Source organism: Tamandua tetradactyla, chromosome 2 (genome assembly GCF_023851605.1).
Source record: "Tamandua tetradactyla isolate mTamTet1 chromosome 2, mTamTet1.pri, whole genome shotgun sequence".
In the NCBI taxonomy this organism is placed as follows: Eukaryota; Metazoa; Chordata; class Mammalia; order Pilosa; family Myrmecophagidae; genus Tamandua; species Tamandua tetradactyla.
The window spans coordinates 190,092,478-190,107,444 of record NC_135328.1 but is presented as its reverse complement, the minus strand read 5'-3'; the positions used below and the strand labels follow the sequence as shown (position 1 = coordinate 190,107,444).

Here is a 14,967-nt window from a genome sequence, read left to right as displayed (position 1 = left end):
TGTAAAAAAGTGTTTGGAAATGTTGAGGGTGGCAGACTTTATTAAATAAACATCCTGCAATTATGTTCATTACGCTATGTGATATAAGAGTAGTCAGATTTATAATAATAGAGGATAGATAACCTGAAAACAGACATGTTTAAAATTTGCTGTAATAACCAGTAGTGAATGGAAGGAACTTATTAACTGTTAGAGAAAGAAAATAAATGCCCATCAGATATCAAAATAAAATAAATCCCAGATAGATTAAAGCATGGGTTGGCAAATTAGGGGCTGCAGGCCAAATCTAACTTGTCCTCCTACCCCCGCCTTTTTGTTTTGTTTTGTTTTGTCCACTGTTTTTGTAAATAAAGTATTATTGGAACATTGCCACATTCATTCATTTACATATTGTCTATGACTGCTTTCACTCTACAATGGCAGAGTTGAGTAGTTGTGACAGAAACTGGATGGCCTGCAAAGTCGAAATTATTTACTATCTGGCCCTTTACAGATAAAGTTTGCTGACCCCTGGATTAAAGGACTGAATTATAAGCAATGAAACCACTTTATTATTTTATTATGGAAGTAGAAATTTGTAAGAGATAGAAGAAATCACAAAGGTAAAGATTGTCAGATTTTTGGCATAAAAATAGAAACTTCAAGTACGTAAAGGTTTTAATTCAAAGTGCATATTGAGGAAATGTTGATAATAAATACTATGGAGGATCAATATCTTTCCATTAGAATGCCTTATTGTAAACAGACTTTAGAAAAGAAATTGCAAATCAAAACAATAGTGGGAAGAAACCTTTAAATGTTAATTTTCCAACAAATTACTGGAGTAAATATAATTGAGAATATCATTTTTTGGGAAAACTTTCTATTGTCATTTCTCAAGAACCTATATTATGTATGCTTTACCTCTTAATTCCACATTAAGAATCCTTTCTCAGGGTGCATGGAAGCTTCAATGGTAGAATGCTTGCCTGCCATGTGGGAGACCTGGGTTTGATTACTGGCCCATGCACCCTCCTCCAAAAAAATCCTTTCTTTAGGAGATAATCCTAAATATGGGAGTATGGGTAGTCACAGAGATGTTCGTTGTGCAATTACTCATTGTACCAAATATGTAGGAACATAGATGGACCAACATTGGGTTATGGTTTTTTAATCTCTGTGCCGTGCAGGCCATATTGGATTCTGAGGCAAAAGGAAAAGTCAGTAATGCTGATCCTGTCTTTATTTAAAAGTTTGATATTTTGTTAATCATAGCTTTTTTATTTGCATTTTTAATTAAAAAACAAAAGTAAAATACTGTTTATCTTGACAACTGAGATTTTTGGATTCCCCCCCTTAAATTTTTTGCCTGAGACAAGTACATAACTGTTTCTCGGTCCTGTGTAATTTGCTATAAATAACACATATCAGTATTTCTCAAACTTGAGTTAATGTACTGACACCATACCACCACACAAAAAAGGGGGTATGTGTGAAATGCCTGCGAATACTGAGAATAAGGGGTCTGACAAGGTTTTGCAACTTTCAGTATGATAAACAGTGAATTAATCATGATGCAGTAATATACTTGTTAAAGCGAAAAACAGCACTGACAATTCGTGGTAGAACCCAATTATGTGGTGGTTATTTGCAACTTAAAATATGTTTGCATTCAGTTAAAAATCTTTGAAACAAAAGCAGAATTTAAAAAATGTTTTCCTAGAATTTTCACTCTGAAGTACATCTATAGACCTTGGGTTCTTGGGTTTTAATTTAAGAAACACTGATATTTGGCAATTAAAAGTTATTTTATAATAAAATACAAAAATTCTAATAACTCAGGTGATCAAAAGATCAGTTTATAAGAATGGTATATTCAGTATAATTACAACTATGTAAAGAAATAAAACTTCAGAATAGAAGAAGGGAAAAGACTGGAAAGAAATATACCAAAAGAATAACTATGGTTGTTTTGAGGTGATGGAAATATGATTAGATTTTTTTCTTTTACCTGTCTGAATTTTGTATGGTGAGTTTGTATTACTTTTATAAGAGATAAGCATTAACTTAAAATATCTGTGAATGTCTGGTAGATAGCTATTTTGATTTTTTGCCCCTTAGCCTTGCAGTATATTTAAAGTTTTATATCCTTATAGTTTGTTTGCTGTTTTGTATTCTTTTTCTATCATTACTAATATAGTTTAACATTTTCTACTTCTAAATAATGGATAGTAAAATGTCTTGAATGTTTGGATTTCTTTAGATACATTGTACTTATTTTTGGCTATGTATTTATTATTATTTTTTCCTTTTTAAAGGAGTATGGTGATGGCCAACAGCAAAAAACTCAAGAGGGCGAACTGAAAATTAGTGCTGTGTTTTCGGTCAGTGGCAGTCCTCTTGGTAAGAAACAGAACTGAATAAATTAATCATGCTTATTTATTCTGACCGATATGAGTGAGAAGAAGTATCTGTTTGAATTAGTAAACTAGGCAGTTCTCTCTATCCATTTAGAATGTCTTTAATTAATGGGTTTTAAGACTGGCTCTAAAAGAGAAAGACTGTATACTTTAAAATTCCTGTTAGAAAGTAAAATATTTTTTCTTTAAAATTTTCTTTTTAAGCTCCACAGTTGACTACTGGCTTTCAGTCTTCACTGGCGTCATCTGGCATGAATAAAATGCTTCCTTCAGTTCCAGCCCCAGCTGTTCGAGTTTCCTGTTCTGGTTGTAAAAAAATCCTCCAGAAGGGGCAAACTGCTTATCAGAGGAAAGGGTCTACTCAACTATTCTGCTCAACACTGTGCCTCACTGGATATACAGTTCCACCTGCCCGTCCACCGCCTCCTCCCACCAAGAAAACTTGCTCAAGTTGCTCAAAGTATAGCAGAATTCTAAATTAGCTTCTTTGTTTCCATTTTTCTTTTAACATACTTTGGTCTTAGTGTCTGTATTGTGTTTCGTTTTCCATTTCCTTTTTTTGAGAAATATCATGTTATTTAGCACCAGTATGGTGTTGCTATTTTCATCCTTTCTAGGTGCTTAGGTGCTCAGCTTTAAATACCGTGTCTTTTGTATGAAAGGTGGTTTTGAAACCAACTCTTCTATTTTTGTGAGTTGAGATGATTTATTAAACAAAAACCATACTATTTAGAACTATTATATGACCGCTGTATTTTGTCTTGTAACTGTAGGCAGTAGATAATTGAATTTGTTAAGTATTTAAAGTTTTATAGAGCATTATCAAGGTGAAAATACTTTTAATTCTAGTTATATAATTGGAATTTATAATGTTTTTCTTCTTAACTTAAATACCTTTCAGTATATATATCAGTATCTTTAAAATACTTCAAAGAGTTCATTGTAGTGTTTAATCGCCAGAAAAGGAGGTAGGACCTTATGATGTGAGTAAGTTCATTTTGATATATTTGAGAAATATAAATTAACTTGGGCTAATTTTGTAAGGTAATTGTTAGAAAACTGTTTATTGACTAACTCAGAAGAAGGAGAATAATACTCTTGTTCTGAAACACATTGCCTCCTCCTATTATTAAACTATTCAAACCATAATTTATTCCTTTAAGTATTAGTGTTAATAATTCCTCAGCTGATGTGGACCATTTTGTCTAGAAAAGGAAAAAGAGACTCCATCTTCTGGTACAGTTGGAAAGCATAGCTTAGATTAGAAACTTTTAAAATAAATTTCAATATCCTTAGACATTTTTCTTTAAATTAATTATATATATATATATGTATATAATGTCCCTTTATGCTTTGAAATAACTGTAAGTGTAGGTTTGGTTATATTTGAGGTAGTACTAAAATGACAGTTTAAAAATATGCCAAAACTCATATGTCTATGTGTAGAGTGTCCTTTAAAATAGTTTTTGTTGGAAGCTATATTTTCCTTGTAATATATTTGAAACTTAAAATAACAGCATAAACTTTTGCAGCCTTTTGTTTGGGGGACTGTCTTTTAAGCTGATGGTGTTTTTTTTTTTCCTTTCAAACTTACCATTTTGAAATACATTTCACTTATTTCATTCAACGTGAAGTCTCCCGGGCTTATCTCTGTAGTAGCATTTATCAGAACGTCATTCCTTTTTAAGGCTGAATAATATTCCATTGTATGTGTATATGTTACATTTTGTTTATCCATTCCTCTGCTGATAGTCATTTGGGTTGCTTCCATCTTTTGGTTGTTTTGAATAATGCTGTTGTGAACATTGATTTATACATATTTGTTTGAGAGTTCTTGCTTTCAATTCAATCCTATATACTTAGAAGTGGGAATGTCAGGTCATATGATTATACTTAATTTTCTGAGGTACTTCTAAACTGTTTCCCACAGCACTGCACCATTTTACATTCCCAGCAGAAGTTAATGAGTGTTCCTATTTCTTCACATCTTCTCCAACACTTGTAGTTTTCTGTGTTTTAAATAATAGCTGTTCTAGTGGATGTGAGGTGATATCTCATGGTTTTGATTTTCATTTCCCTAATGGCTAATGAGATTGGGCATTTTCATGAGTTTATTAACCATTGGTATTTGGAGAAATATCTATTTGGGTCTTTTGCCCATTTTCTAATTTGGTTGTTTGTCTTGTAGTTGAGTTGTAGGAATTCTTTATACATTTTGGATATTAAACTCCTATCTGATAAATGGTTTCCAGATATTTTCTTCCATGCTTTTTGTTGTCTTTTCACTTTCTTGAAACTTTTCCTTCAATATACAGAAGTTTTTAATTTTTATGAAATCCAGTTTATATATGTTTTCTTTTCTTACTCAGTGTTTTTGGTGTAAAATCTGAGAATCCATGACCTTATACAAGGGCCCGAAAACATTTCCCTACATTTTTTGTTAAGAGTTTTATAATACTAACTTTATATTTAGGTTATTGATCTGTTCTGAGTTAAAATGATGTGAGGTAGGGGTTTACTTTTATTCCTTGGCATGTGGATATCCAGTTTTCCCAGCACCCTTTGTTGAAGAGACTGTACTTTCTGCACTGAATGCACTTTGCATTTTCATCAAAAATCAGTTGGCCCTAAACTTGTAGGTGGTTCATTCTGTTGAGTAACTTCAGTGGTAGCAAGCTTTTATCTCCTGAGGCTCTAATTAATGCTCTTATGTGGTGAAAAGTCATTTACAGCCATGTATTTTGCTTAAAGGGTGATTAAAATACTTCATACCCATTTTGTTCAGAAATGAAATTTGATTTTGAGTAAAAGATTGGTATTTTGTGACTTATAAATTCCTTTTGTAAAGGGATTTTTAAAAGGAATATTAAAAGAAAATATTGTCTTTGAGTTAACATTGTCATTGTTTTACTGGATGGTCTCCCATGGCTATTTTGAGTGATAGACTTTACTTTTCCTTTTTTTTATTTCATAAAACATAAGCTCTGTAAGGGTAGGAACTATGATGAGAATGTCCACAGCTATATGTGCCCAGTATCTAGAAATTACTGACTTTCTAAATATTTGTTGAATGAGTTAATTTAATAACCCTAAATAAAAAAATAAAAAGTTACTTTTTACTTTATTGTTACAACTTATCTTATTAATTAGTTAATTTCTACATAATGCTATTGGCGAGTTTAATTTAGTAAAAATAGACTTATTTATATTATTTATGAAACATGCTTTTAGAAATGACTATTTTTGAATATATCATATGTCTAATATGTATATTCCAGGATATTCATCATCAGGTCCTAGGGTTAAATCATTTTATTTTTTATTTTATTTTGCTTTTTTTTGTTAATCGGGGAATTGAACCCCGGTCTCCCACGTGACAGGCAGGGATACTCACCACTATACAAACGAGGAAGGGTTAAATCATTTTAAAAATTATAATTTTTATCCTGTTTCTAATTTTGCCATGAAATAATATCATGTAATAATTTCCTTTCATGTTTCTTTATTTAATTTTTACTTTAAGGATAAACAGTTCCTAAAACTTCAGAACTATTTCTCCTTTTGTAGTAATAGTATAGTAATAAAATAATATACATCTTTCAAAGATTGATCAGTTATTTTCAAAATAACTGTAGGAAGCTCACAAATGTTTTAAAATGCGTGTCCTCTTTCTGTGTGTGTGTTTTTTAATTCTTGCCCAGACATGTTGCTCTTTTCATCTAAGTTCTCATGACTGTTTTGGCCTTTGGTGCTTGCCCTAGCTTTATCTGAAGACAGGTCATTTTTACCTACATATATCTTATCTATTTCTTTGATATATTATGTAATTCTGTTTTCCTTAAGGTTATATTTCTCTTCTTTTGTCATGGTTGGTCTTACCCATCTCTCTACATTCTATACTATGTAAATTGTTTACTTTTTAAAACTGACTGTTCTTTTATTCTTAACTTTTTTATGTCTCATTCACATATGCATTTACCCATTTCTATCCTTTCCTCTTTTCCATCTGCCACTTTCTGTTCTTCTATCAGGTACTTCTTACCTATCTCTCTCTTCAGCCTTTTCTCCTTGTTATTTTGTCTTACTTTTTTCCCCTTCTCTTTTTATTTACCACCTTTTTCTCTTGTTGTGTCAATTTCATCCATTGATCAATTTCATTTTCCTTGTATTCCACTTTACTTTCTGAACTGCTCTTTCATCTTCTGTTAACCATTTTACCTTTCTGCCCATTTTTCCTCTTATTTACACAGTGATTGCAGTAGTTTGAGATAGTGTGGCTTAATCTTAGCCTTTAGAATTACTGGATTGTATCTTAAATATAAGGAAATTAAATTCAAAGAAGTTAAAGCATTTTCTTAGTGTCATGTAGCTTGTTAATTTTGGCACATACTTTTTTCTCCACACCCTGTATATATATAGTTAAACAGATTTAATTTGTAATTCAATCCCTAAAAGAAGAATTCTAGTTTAATTTGAATAGACCAAGAAATAAAAGATTTCCTTCCTGATAGTTACTGCTGTTTTTATGGCGCTGTAGAAATAAATACAGGGGCAGCATACTTAGGTTAAAGAAACCCATTAGCTATTCAGAGTGTCAGTTTTATTTTTCTTAAGCTTTTATTAACCTATGTCTTATCATCTTGAATTTTATCTATATTCTGAATATATTTTGGCTAATCATCATTTAATGTTCAGGTTTCCTTAATAATAGGATCCAACAGTTTGTTTTTAAAAAAATCTATTTCAAAACCCTACATAAAAGATGTAATTTGGGGATGATTTTGTTAATATGAATTCTTGAGATAATGGTATTCACAGAAATAATTCTTTTCGGATTGTCAGTGCCATTTCTGAATTTTCAGTTATCTGGAATGAGATTGCTCCTCTTCATTTTGGCATGAGATGTAATCTAATTTGACTCTAAGCATACTGAAAGTAGTGAGAAGTACCTGCTTTTATACCTCTGTTGTATTGGTTCATGTTATATCCCAGACTTAAAAATCTTTATGTTCTTAATCTTCTAGAAAACTTTTGAAAGGCCAGTTCAAACTTTCATGTCATATACGGTCTGAAATTATTGTTTCCTCCCTTAAATTTTTATAACATATTATATATGTATCTTTTTCACAATTATTTACTATAGTATTTTGTATTCTATTAATGCTTCTGCTGTGGTATTTTATATATCATTTGTCTATTTGCCTCAGTAAACTTGAAACTACTTGAGAGCCCACTTTGAGGTACTTGAGGCATAGCCTCAAGGTTTAAACCAACTACTCACTGAATACTCCTATAAATGAAATATATTGAAATCTACTAGTAACAATAAAAGCAGTAAAATAATGCAGAAAGCAAAGGGTCTAGAGCTACTTACCATAGGAGATAGTGAGGTACAGAGTAGTAGCTGGCATTTCTTGTGATGATTCCCATTTTGTCCACTATTATCTTTTAGTAAAGCATAAATATTTGTATTTTTTCCTAAAAAAAAGTATTCTAATCCTATAATCTGTTTCTAATCATATAAGATGCATGAGTGACTATAACACTTTATTTACTGTTATATGAGTGTATGCTTATGGGAGAGAGAGACTTTAGATTTCATATAACCTGCTAGACTATATATGAGTAATTTAAAATGCATTTTTATTTTCAAAAGATAATTGTGTTTTTAAATTTTTCAAATACAAAATTATTTTTTGAAAATACAGAAAACCTTAAAGAAAAAAATTAAAATTTCTTTTAATCCCATTTGCCAGAGGTAGTGTATGGCAACCATTTGGTATATATTCTTTTAATTGTTAAATCAATACACTGATTCTCACAACATCTCTGAAGTGCATCAGGTTAGTCCATTTGGCAGAATTTAAGTATCAAAGCAATATGCCAGTTTCTCTAAGATGAGATTGCTAGTATATTTCAAAGCAGGATGTCAAACCCAGGGTTTCTATTTCAATGCCAGTTCCCTTTCCACTAAACTATAATTACCACTGTTTTATTGGTTATTTTCACTGACAAAAAGTAAAAACATAAATCAAATCATGGCTTATTTTATCTTTGTTATCATTTTTAGAGACATTTTAAATCCAAAGGATGTGATCAGTGCCCAGTTTGAAAATACCACCACTAGTAAAGATTTTTGCAGTCAGTCATGTTTGTCAACATATGAACTAAAAAGGAAACCTGTTGTTACCATAAATACAAATAGCATTTCAACCAAGTGCAGTATGTGTCAGAAGAATGCTGTTGTAAGTTACCTTTATACCTTATTGGGGGGAGGAGTCTAATCTTTGCACTTAAAGTTTTCTGTGTTTTTTTGGTCTCTGCTTCTTATCTATATGTTGTTTTTTAATTCCTAGATTCGACATGAAGTTAATTATCAGAATGTAGTCCATAAACTTTGCAGTGATGCTTGCTTCTCTAAGTTTCGTTCTGCCAACAACCTCACCATGAACTGTTGTGAGAACTGTGGGGGTTACTGTTACAGTGGCTCTGGTCAGTGCCACATGCTTCAGATAGAGGGACAATCTAAGAAGTTTTGTAGTTCAACATGTGTTACAGCATACAAACAGGTACATGACCATAGTTAATCCTATTGTCTTCATTCATTTCAGGGGAATCTAAAGTATTTTGATTGAAATTATCTATAAAAATGCCCAAAAATACTGAGTTTATCATCTTACTAATATTCTTAACACATGAATAGTATTTGTTAAATGAATTCATGTTAAATAGTTTATTAGAGAATTCTGTAAGTGGCAGCTTTTTGTTCATGCATTTAACATAAACGTGTTTTAATGTATGGCTTTTTAATTTAAATTTCAAATGTGATTCATATTTTTGAAGAATAGTTTGAAAATGCAGAAAAGCACAAAGGAGAAAAATAATGCCATCTCTCAGATAACCAATTCCATGCTTTTGGTGTGTAGCTGTTTGATCTTTGAAATGTATTTTGATCTGTATGTGTGCCTATATACTATTTTATTTGATAAGGTGAGGCTGAATATTTCTTTTTGAAACGAGAGCCATATAGTTGAAATTGGAAACCAGAAAGTCAAAATTTTACCTTCAGTTATTGTAATAAAAGTTTTTTCCCTTTTCTTCAGGAAATAGCAAAAAATAGAATTGGGTTGTATGTCATTTTGTGAATTGGTGAGGTTTGTAGATGATTAACTGGATGGATTCTGTATTACAGATGACTTTTTATGCAGTTCTCTGTGTAATAGATTTTTATTTTGTTGGTAAGTTTTGATCAAATGTTAGTGTTTTTTTAAATAATAGACATTATTTTTAGAACAGTTTTAGGTTTACAGGAACATTGCACAGAATATACTGAAGGTTCCCATATACCCTTCCTGTACATACAGTTTCTTGTGTTTATTAATATGTTTCATGGTGTGATACATTTGTTACAATTGATGAACCAATAGTGATTCATCCTTAGTAACTAAAGTCTATAGTTTACATTTGTATTAATTTTTTTTTTTTTTTTTTTTTTTTTTTTTTTTTAAAGGAAAGACAGAGAGAAGGAAGGAAGGATAGAAGGAAGGAAGGAAGGAAGAAAGGGAAACATCTTTAAACATTTTCTTGTTTTATTGTATTCTGTTTCTCCGTTTTTGTTACATGGGCTGGGGCCGGGAATCGAACCGAGGTCCTCCGGCATAGCAGGCAAGCACTTTGCCCGCTGAGCCACCGCGGCCCGCCCTGTATTAATTTTTTATGTTGTACTGTTCTGTGGGTTTTGACAAAAGCATAATGTCATGTATCCACCATTATAGTATCATACAGAATAGTTCTTACTGCTTTAGAAATGTCGTGGTTCTGCTTATTCAGCCCCTCCTCCCATCCCCCCGAACCCATGGCAGTCACTGATCTTTTTACTGTCTCTGTAGTTTGCCTCTTCCAGAATATTATATAGTTAGAATTATACAGTACGTAGCCTTTCAGTCTGGCTTTTTCTTTTTCTTTTCTTTTTTTCCCAACATAGATTTTAAAATTTACAGACAGGAAGTAATCCTAAGTACTTTTTACTCTCTTCATTTTACACTGGCTCCCTATTTTGGTACACTTGCTCATCATTCTTTTTCTTAGAATTTTTATACAGTTCACCAAAATTGGTGAATTGAGTATTGCTGATTTGGAAATTTCTTTTGAATTATTATTAAAACATTGCAATTATTTTGGAATTGTAAACATTATGCAGAATTTTAAGCATTGTACAGTGTTACAGTTTATTTCCTTTTTATACACAGGCACATTAAAAGGGCTTAGCTTTTCTGTTTATTTTTTCCCTTTAGAAACACTTTGGTTTTACTCTCCTATGGCAGAGAAATAAGAATATCGTCATGTATATTAGCCTTGTCCAAAAGACTGTTCTTTTCCTAACATTTGTATCAGGTACTCAAAGTGTCTTGGAATCAAAACATTGAAAGATGTTTTGAAATAAATAGCTTTATGTATAAAGGAGAGTTAAGATGAAACATCCTAGTTTTAAATTTTATTAATGATGTTTAATTTAGCCCAACCCCATTAAATTTCTCACATACTATATTAAAATATACAGTGGTAGAAAAAGAACTTGGGTTTAGAAGTAAGGCAGATGCAATTTTATTTCCAAGACTTTCCTTTCAAATATGGTTTTACCTTGGGAAAAGCAGTTAAACTCAGTTAGACCCAATTTTGCACATCTGCAAATGGGTACCATACCATCTATTTCACAGGGATGTCTTCAGGATTATATTAATTATAGAATGAAAAAGCACCTCTTAGATAGCCTGGCATGCTGTAGATGGTCATTGCTGCTACTTTCCTTTGTTCTTATACATAATTCATTCAGCAAGCATTAGCTATAATTTCCGTTTTGATGGATTGCATGTCTACTGGGAAAAATACACATATGCATGAATAACTAGAGATGCTGTGATAGAAATACCCATGGGGTATAGTGGGGCACAGAGGAAGCATGGTCAGTTCTGTTTGATACGACAAGATAGGACTATTAGCAAAAACTTCACAGAGATGACCCTTGTTCTGAATCTTATAAAGTAAGTTGATACTTTTAGTCCTGGAGCAGGGAAGATAGGGGTACTGGTGGTAGAAATACAGCACACATTCCAGAAAGCAGAATATGCTCACTTTAACATATCTCTATTTTAATAGGAAATCTCACAACTTGATCCTTGAGGAAGAGCATAGATCCTAAGATTTCCTAATGGTTGCTGGACATATCTTATAAGTTATCCTGAAAATGTGATATGAGAATAGAATTTAACATGATTTACTGTTGATTCCCAATTTGTCTATCTTTGGACACTTGTGACAGACATCCAAGGTTTACTACCACTCTATTGCTTATAGTGTACTTAATTATTATAAGTAGTAGAATATTTGACAATTTTTAATTTGCTTCAACTCATATTTTATCTGGTATCTAAAGCGCCTTTTTTTCTTTTGATTCTCCCAGTTTTTAGAGCAGTATAAGAGCATGATTTCTCTTTTGTGTTATTGTTTAAAATAGTGTTTTTTTAGAACTATGGTTCCAATTTTAGTAGATCCTGAATTAAATATTAGGCTGTAAGAAGCATTTTATAATGAAATAGAAAAGAATGGAAACATCGAAGTGCCGCAAACATTATCATGATATGTGTTTTTTATGAAACTTTTTTCACTGTTATATGCATACATAAATAATGCAATATGTGTGTATTGAGTGACTGTAAAATTTTATTTCTTTGTGAGGATTGTGTAATTATAAAAGTTTGAAAGCCACTGATTGAGAATATACCAACAGAGCATTGAGCATAAAATTTTAAGGAATAATGCATTTACTAGGAATTTGGTGTAAATGAATGTTGTTTATTCTCTTAATAGAAATCAGCCAAAATTACACCATGTGCACTTTGCAAATCATTGAGATCCTCAGCAGAAATGATTGAAAACACCAATAGCTTGGGCAAGACAGAGCTTTTCTGTTCTGTTAATTGCTTATCTGCTTACAGAGTTAAAATGGTTACTTCTGCAGGTAATACTGGTTTCATAAACTTTATAAATAGTATAGTTTAAAAAAATTACGGTTTTCTGTTTTTTTTTGTTTTTATTTTTATTAATTAAAAAAAAATTAACACAACATTTAGAAATCATTCCATTCTACATATGCAATCAGTAATTCTTAATATCATCACATAGATGTGTGATCATCATTTCTTAGTACATTTGCATCGATTTAGGAAAAGAACTAGCAGAACAATAGAAAAAGATATAGAATGATAATATGGAGAAAAAAATAAAAATAATAATGAAAATAAAAAATAAAAAATATATTAAAAAAGGAAAAAAAACAAAAAACACAAGCAAACAAAAAGCTATAGCTCAGATGCAGCTTCATTCAGTGTTTTAACATAATTACATTACAATTAGATAGTATTGTGCTGTCCATTTTTGAGTTTTTGTATCTAGTTCTGTTGCACAGTCTGTAACCCTTCAGCTCCAATTACCCATTGTCTTACCCTGTTTCTAACTCCTGATGGTCTCTGTTACCAATGACATATTCCAAGTTTATTCTCTAATGTCGGTTCACATCAGTGAGACCATACAGAATTTGTCCTTTAGTTTTTGAATAGTCTCACTCAGCATAATGTTCTCTAGGTCCATCCATGTTATTACATGCTTCATAAGTTTATTCTGTCTTAAAGCTGCATAATATTCCATCGTATGTATATACCACAGTTTGTTTAGCCACTCGTCTGTTGATGGACGTTTTGGCTGTTTCCATCTCTTTGCAATTGTAAATAATGCTGCTATAAACATTGGTGTGCAAATGTCCATTTGTGTCTTTGCCCTTAAGTCCTTTGAGTAGATACCTAGCAATGGTATTGCTGGGTCGTATGGCAATTCTATATTCAGCTTTTTGAGGAACCGCCAAACTGCCTTCCACATTGGTTGCACCATTTGACATTCCCACCAACAGTGGATAAGTGTGCCTCTTTCTCCGCATCCTCTCCAGCACTTGTCATTTTCTGTTTTGTTGATAATGGCCATTCTGGTGGGTGTGAGATGATATCTCATTGTGGTTTTGATTTGCATTTCTCTAATGGCCAGGGACATTGAGCATCTCTTCATGTGCCTTTTGGCCATTTGTATTTCCTCTTCTGAGAGGTGTCTGTTCAAGTCTTTTTCCCATTTTGTAATTGGGTTGGCTGTCTTTTTGTTGTTGAGATGAACAATCTCTTTATAACTTCTGGATACTAGACCTTTATCTGATATGTTGTTTCCCAATATTGTTTCCCATTGTGTAGGCTGTCTTTCTACTTTCTTGATGAAGTTCTTTGATGCACAAAAGTGTTTAATTTTGAGGAGCTCCCATTTATTTATTTCTTTCTTCAGTGCTCTTGCTTTAAGTTTAAGGTCCATAAAACCGCCTCCAATTGTAAGATTCATAAGATATCTCCCTACATTTTCCTCTAACTGTTTTATGGTCTTAGACCTAATGTTTAGATCTTTGATCCACTTTGAGTTAACTTTTGTATAGGGTGTGAGATACGGGTCCTCTTTCATTCTTTTGCATATGGATATCCAGTTCCCTAGGCACCATTTATTGAAGAGACTATTCTGTCCCAGGTGAGTTGGCTTGACTGCCTTATCAAAGATCAAATGTCCATAGATGAGAGGGTCTATATCTGAGCACTCTATTGGATTCCATTGCTTGATATATCTATCTTTATGCCAGTACCATGCTGTTTTGACCACTGTGGCTTCATAATATACCTTTAAGTCCGGCATCGCTAGACCTCCAGCTTCGTTTTTTTCCTCAAGATGTTTTTAGCAATTCGGGGCACCCTGCCCTTCCAGATAAATTTGCTTATTGGTTTTTCTATTTCTGAAAAATACGTTGTTGGGATTTTGATTGGTATTGCATTGAATCTGTAAATCAATTTAGGTAGGATTGACATCTTAACTATATTTAGTCTTCCAATCCATGAACATGGTATGCCCTTCCATCTATTTAGGTCTTCCGTGATTTCTTTTAACAGTTTTTTGTAGTTTTCTTTGTATAGGTCTTTGGTCTCTTTAGTTAAATTTATTCCTAAGTATTTTATTCTTTTAGTTGCAATTGTAAATGGGATTTGTTTCTTGTTTTCCCCCTCAGCTTGTTCATTGCTAGTGTATAGAAATGCTACAGATTTTTTATGTTGATCTTATAACCTGCGACTTTGCTGTACTCATTTATTAGCTCTAGTAGTTTTGTTGTGGATTTTTCTGGGTTTTTGACGTATAGTATCATATCGTCTGCAAACAGTGATAGTTTTACTTCTTCCTTTCCAATTTTGATGCCGTGTATTTCTTTTTCTTGTCTAATTGCTCTGGCTAGAACCTCCAACACAATGTTGAATAATAGTGGTGATAGTGGACATCCTTGTCTTGTTCCTGATCTTAGGGGGAAAGTTTTCAATTTTTCCCCATTGAGGATGATATTAGCTGTGGGTTTTTCATATATTCCCTCTATCATTTTAAGGAAGTTCCCTTGTATTCCTATCTTTTGAAGTGTTTTCAACAGGAAAGGATGTTGAATCTT

General features: G+C 32.2%; 1 protein-coding gene across 14 annotated transcripts in view; it reads left to right on the top strand.

Annotated features, from left to right (window-relative positions):
• Positions 1-14,967, top strand: part of ZMYM4 (zinc finger MYM-type containing 4) — a 273,687-nt gene that overhangs the window by 162,126 nt on the left and 96,594 nt on the right. For 13 of the 14 annotated variants that reach the window (XM_077150338.1, XM_077150329.1, XM_077150333.1 and 10 more), the window contains 5 exons: positions 2,298-2,382; positions 2,604-2,859; positions 8,470-8,644; positions 8,756-8,968; positions 12,267-12,417. In XM_077150338.1, coding sequence (XP_077006453.1) covers positions 2,298-2,382; positions 2,604-2,859; positions 8,470-8,644; positions 8,756-8,968; positions 12,267-12,417 — 880 coding nt within the window. Of the gene's footprint in view, positions 1-583; positions 603-2,297; positions 2,383-2,603; positions 2,860-8,469; positions 8,645-8,755; positions 8,969-12,266; positions 12,418-14,967 lie in introns of those variants that run through there. The other variant, XM_077150341.1, reaches the window with a different exon arrangement.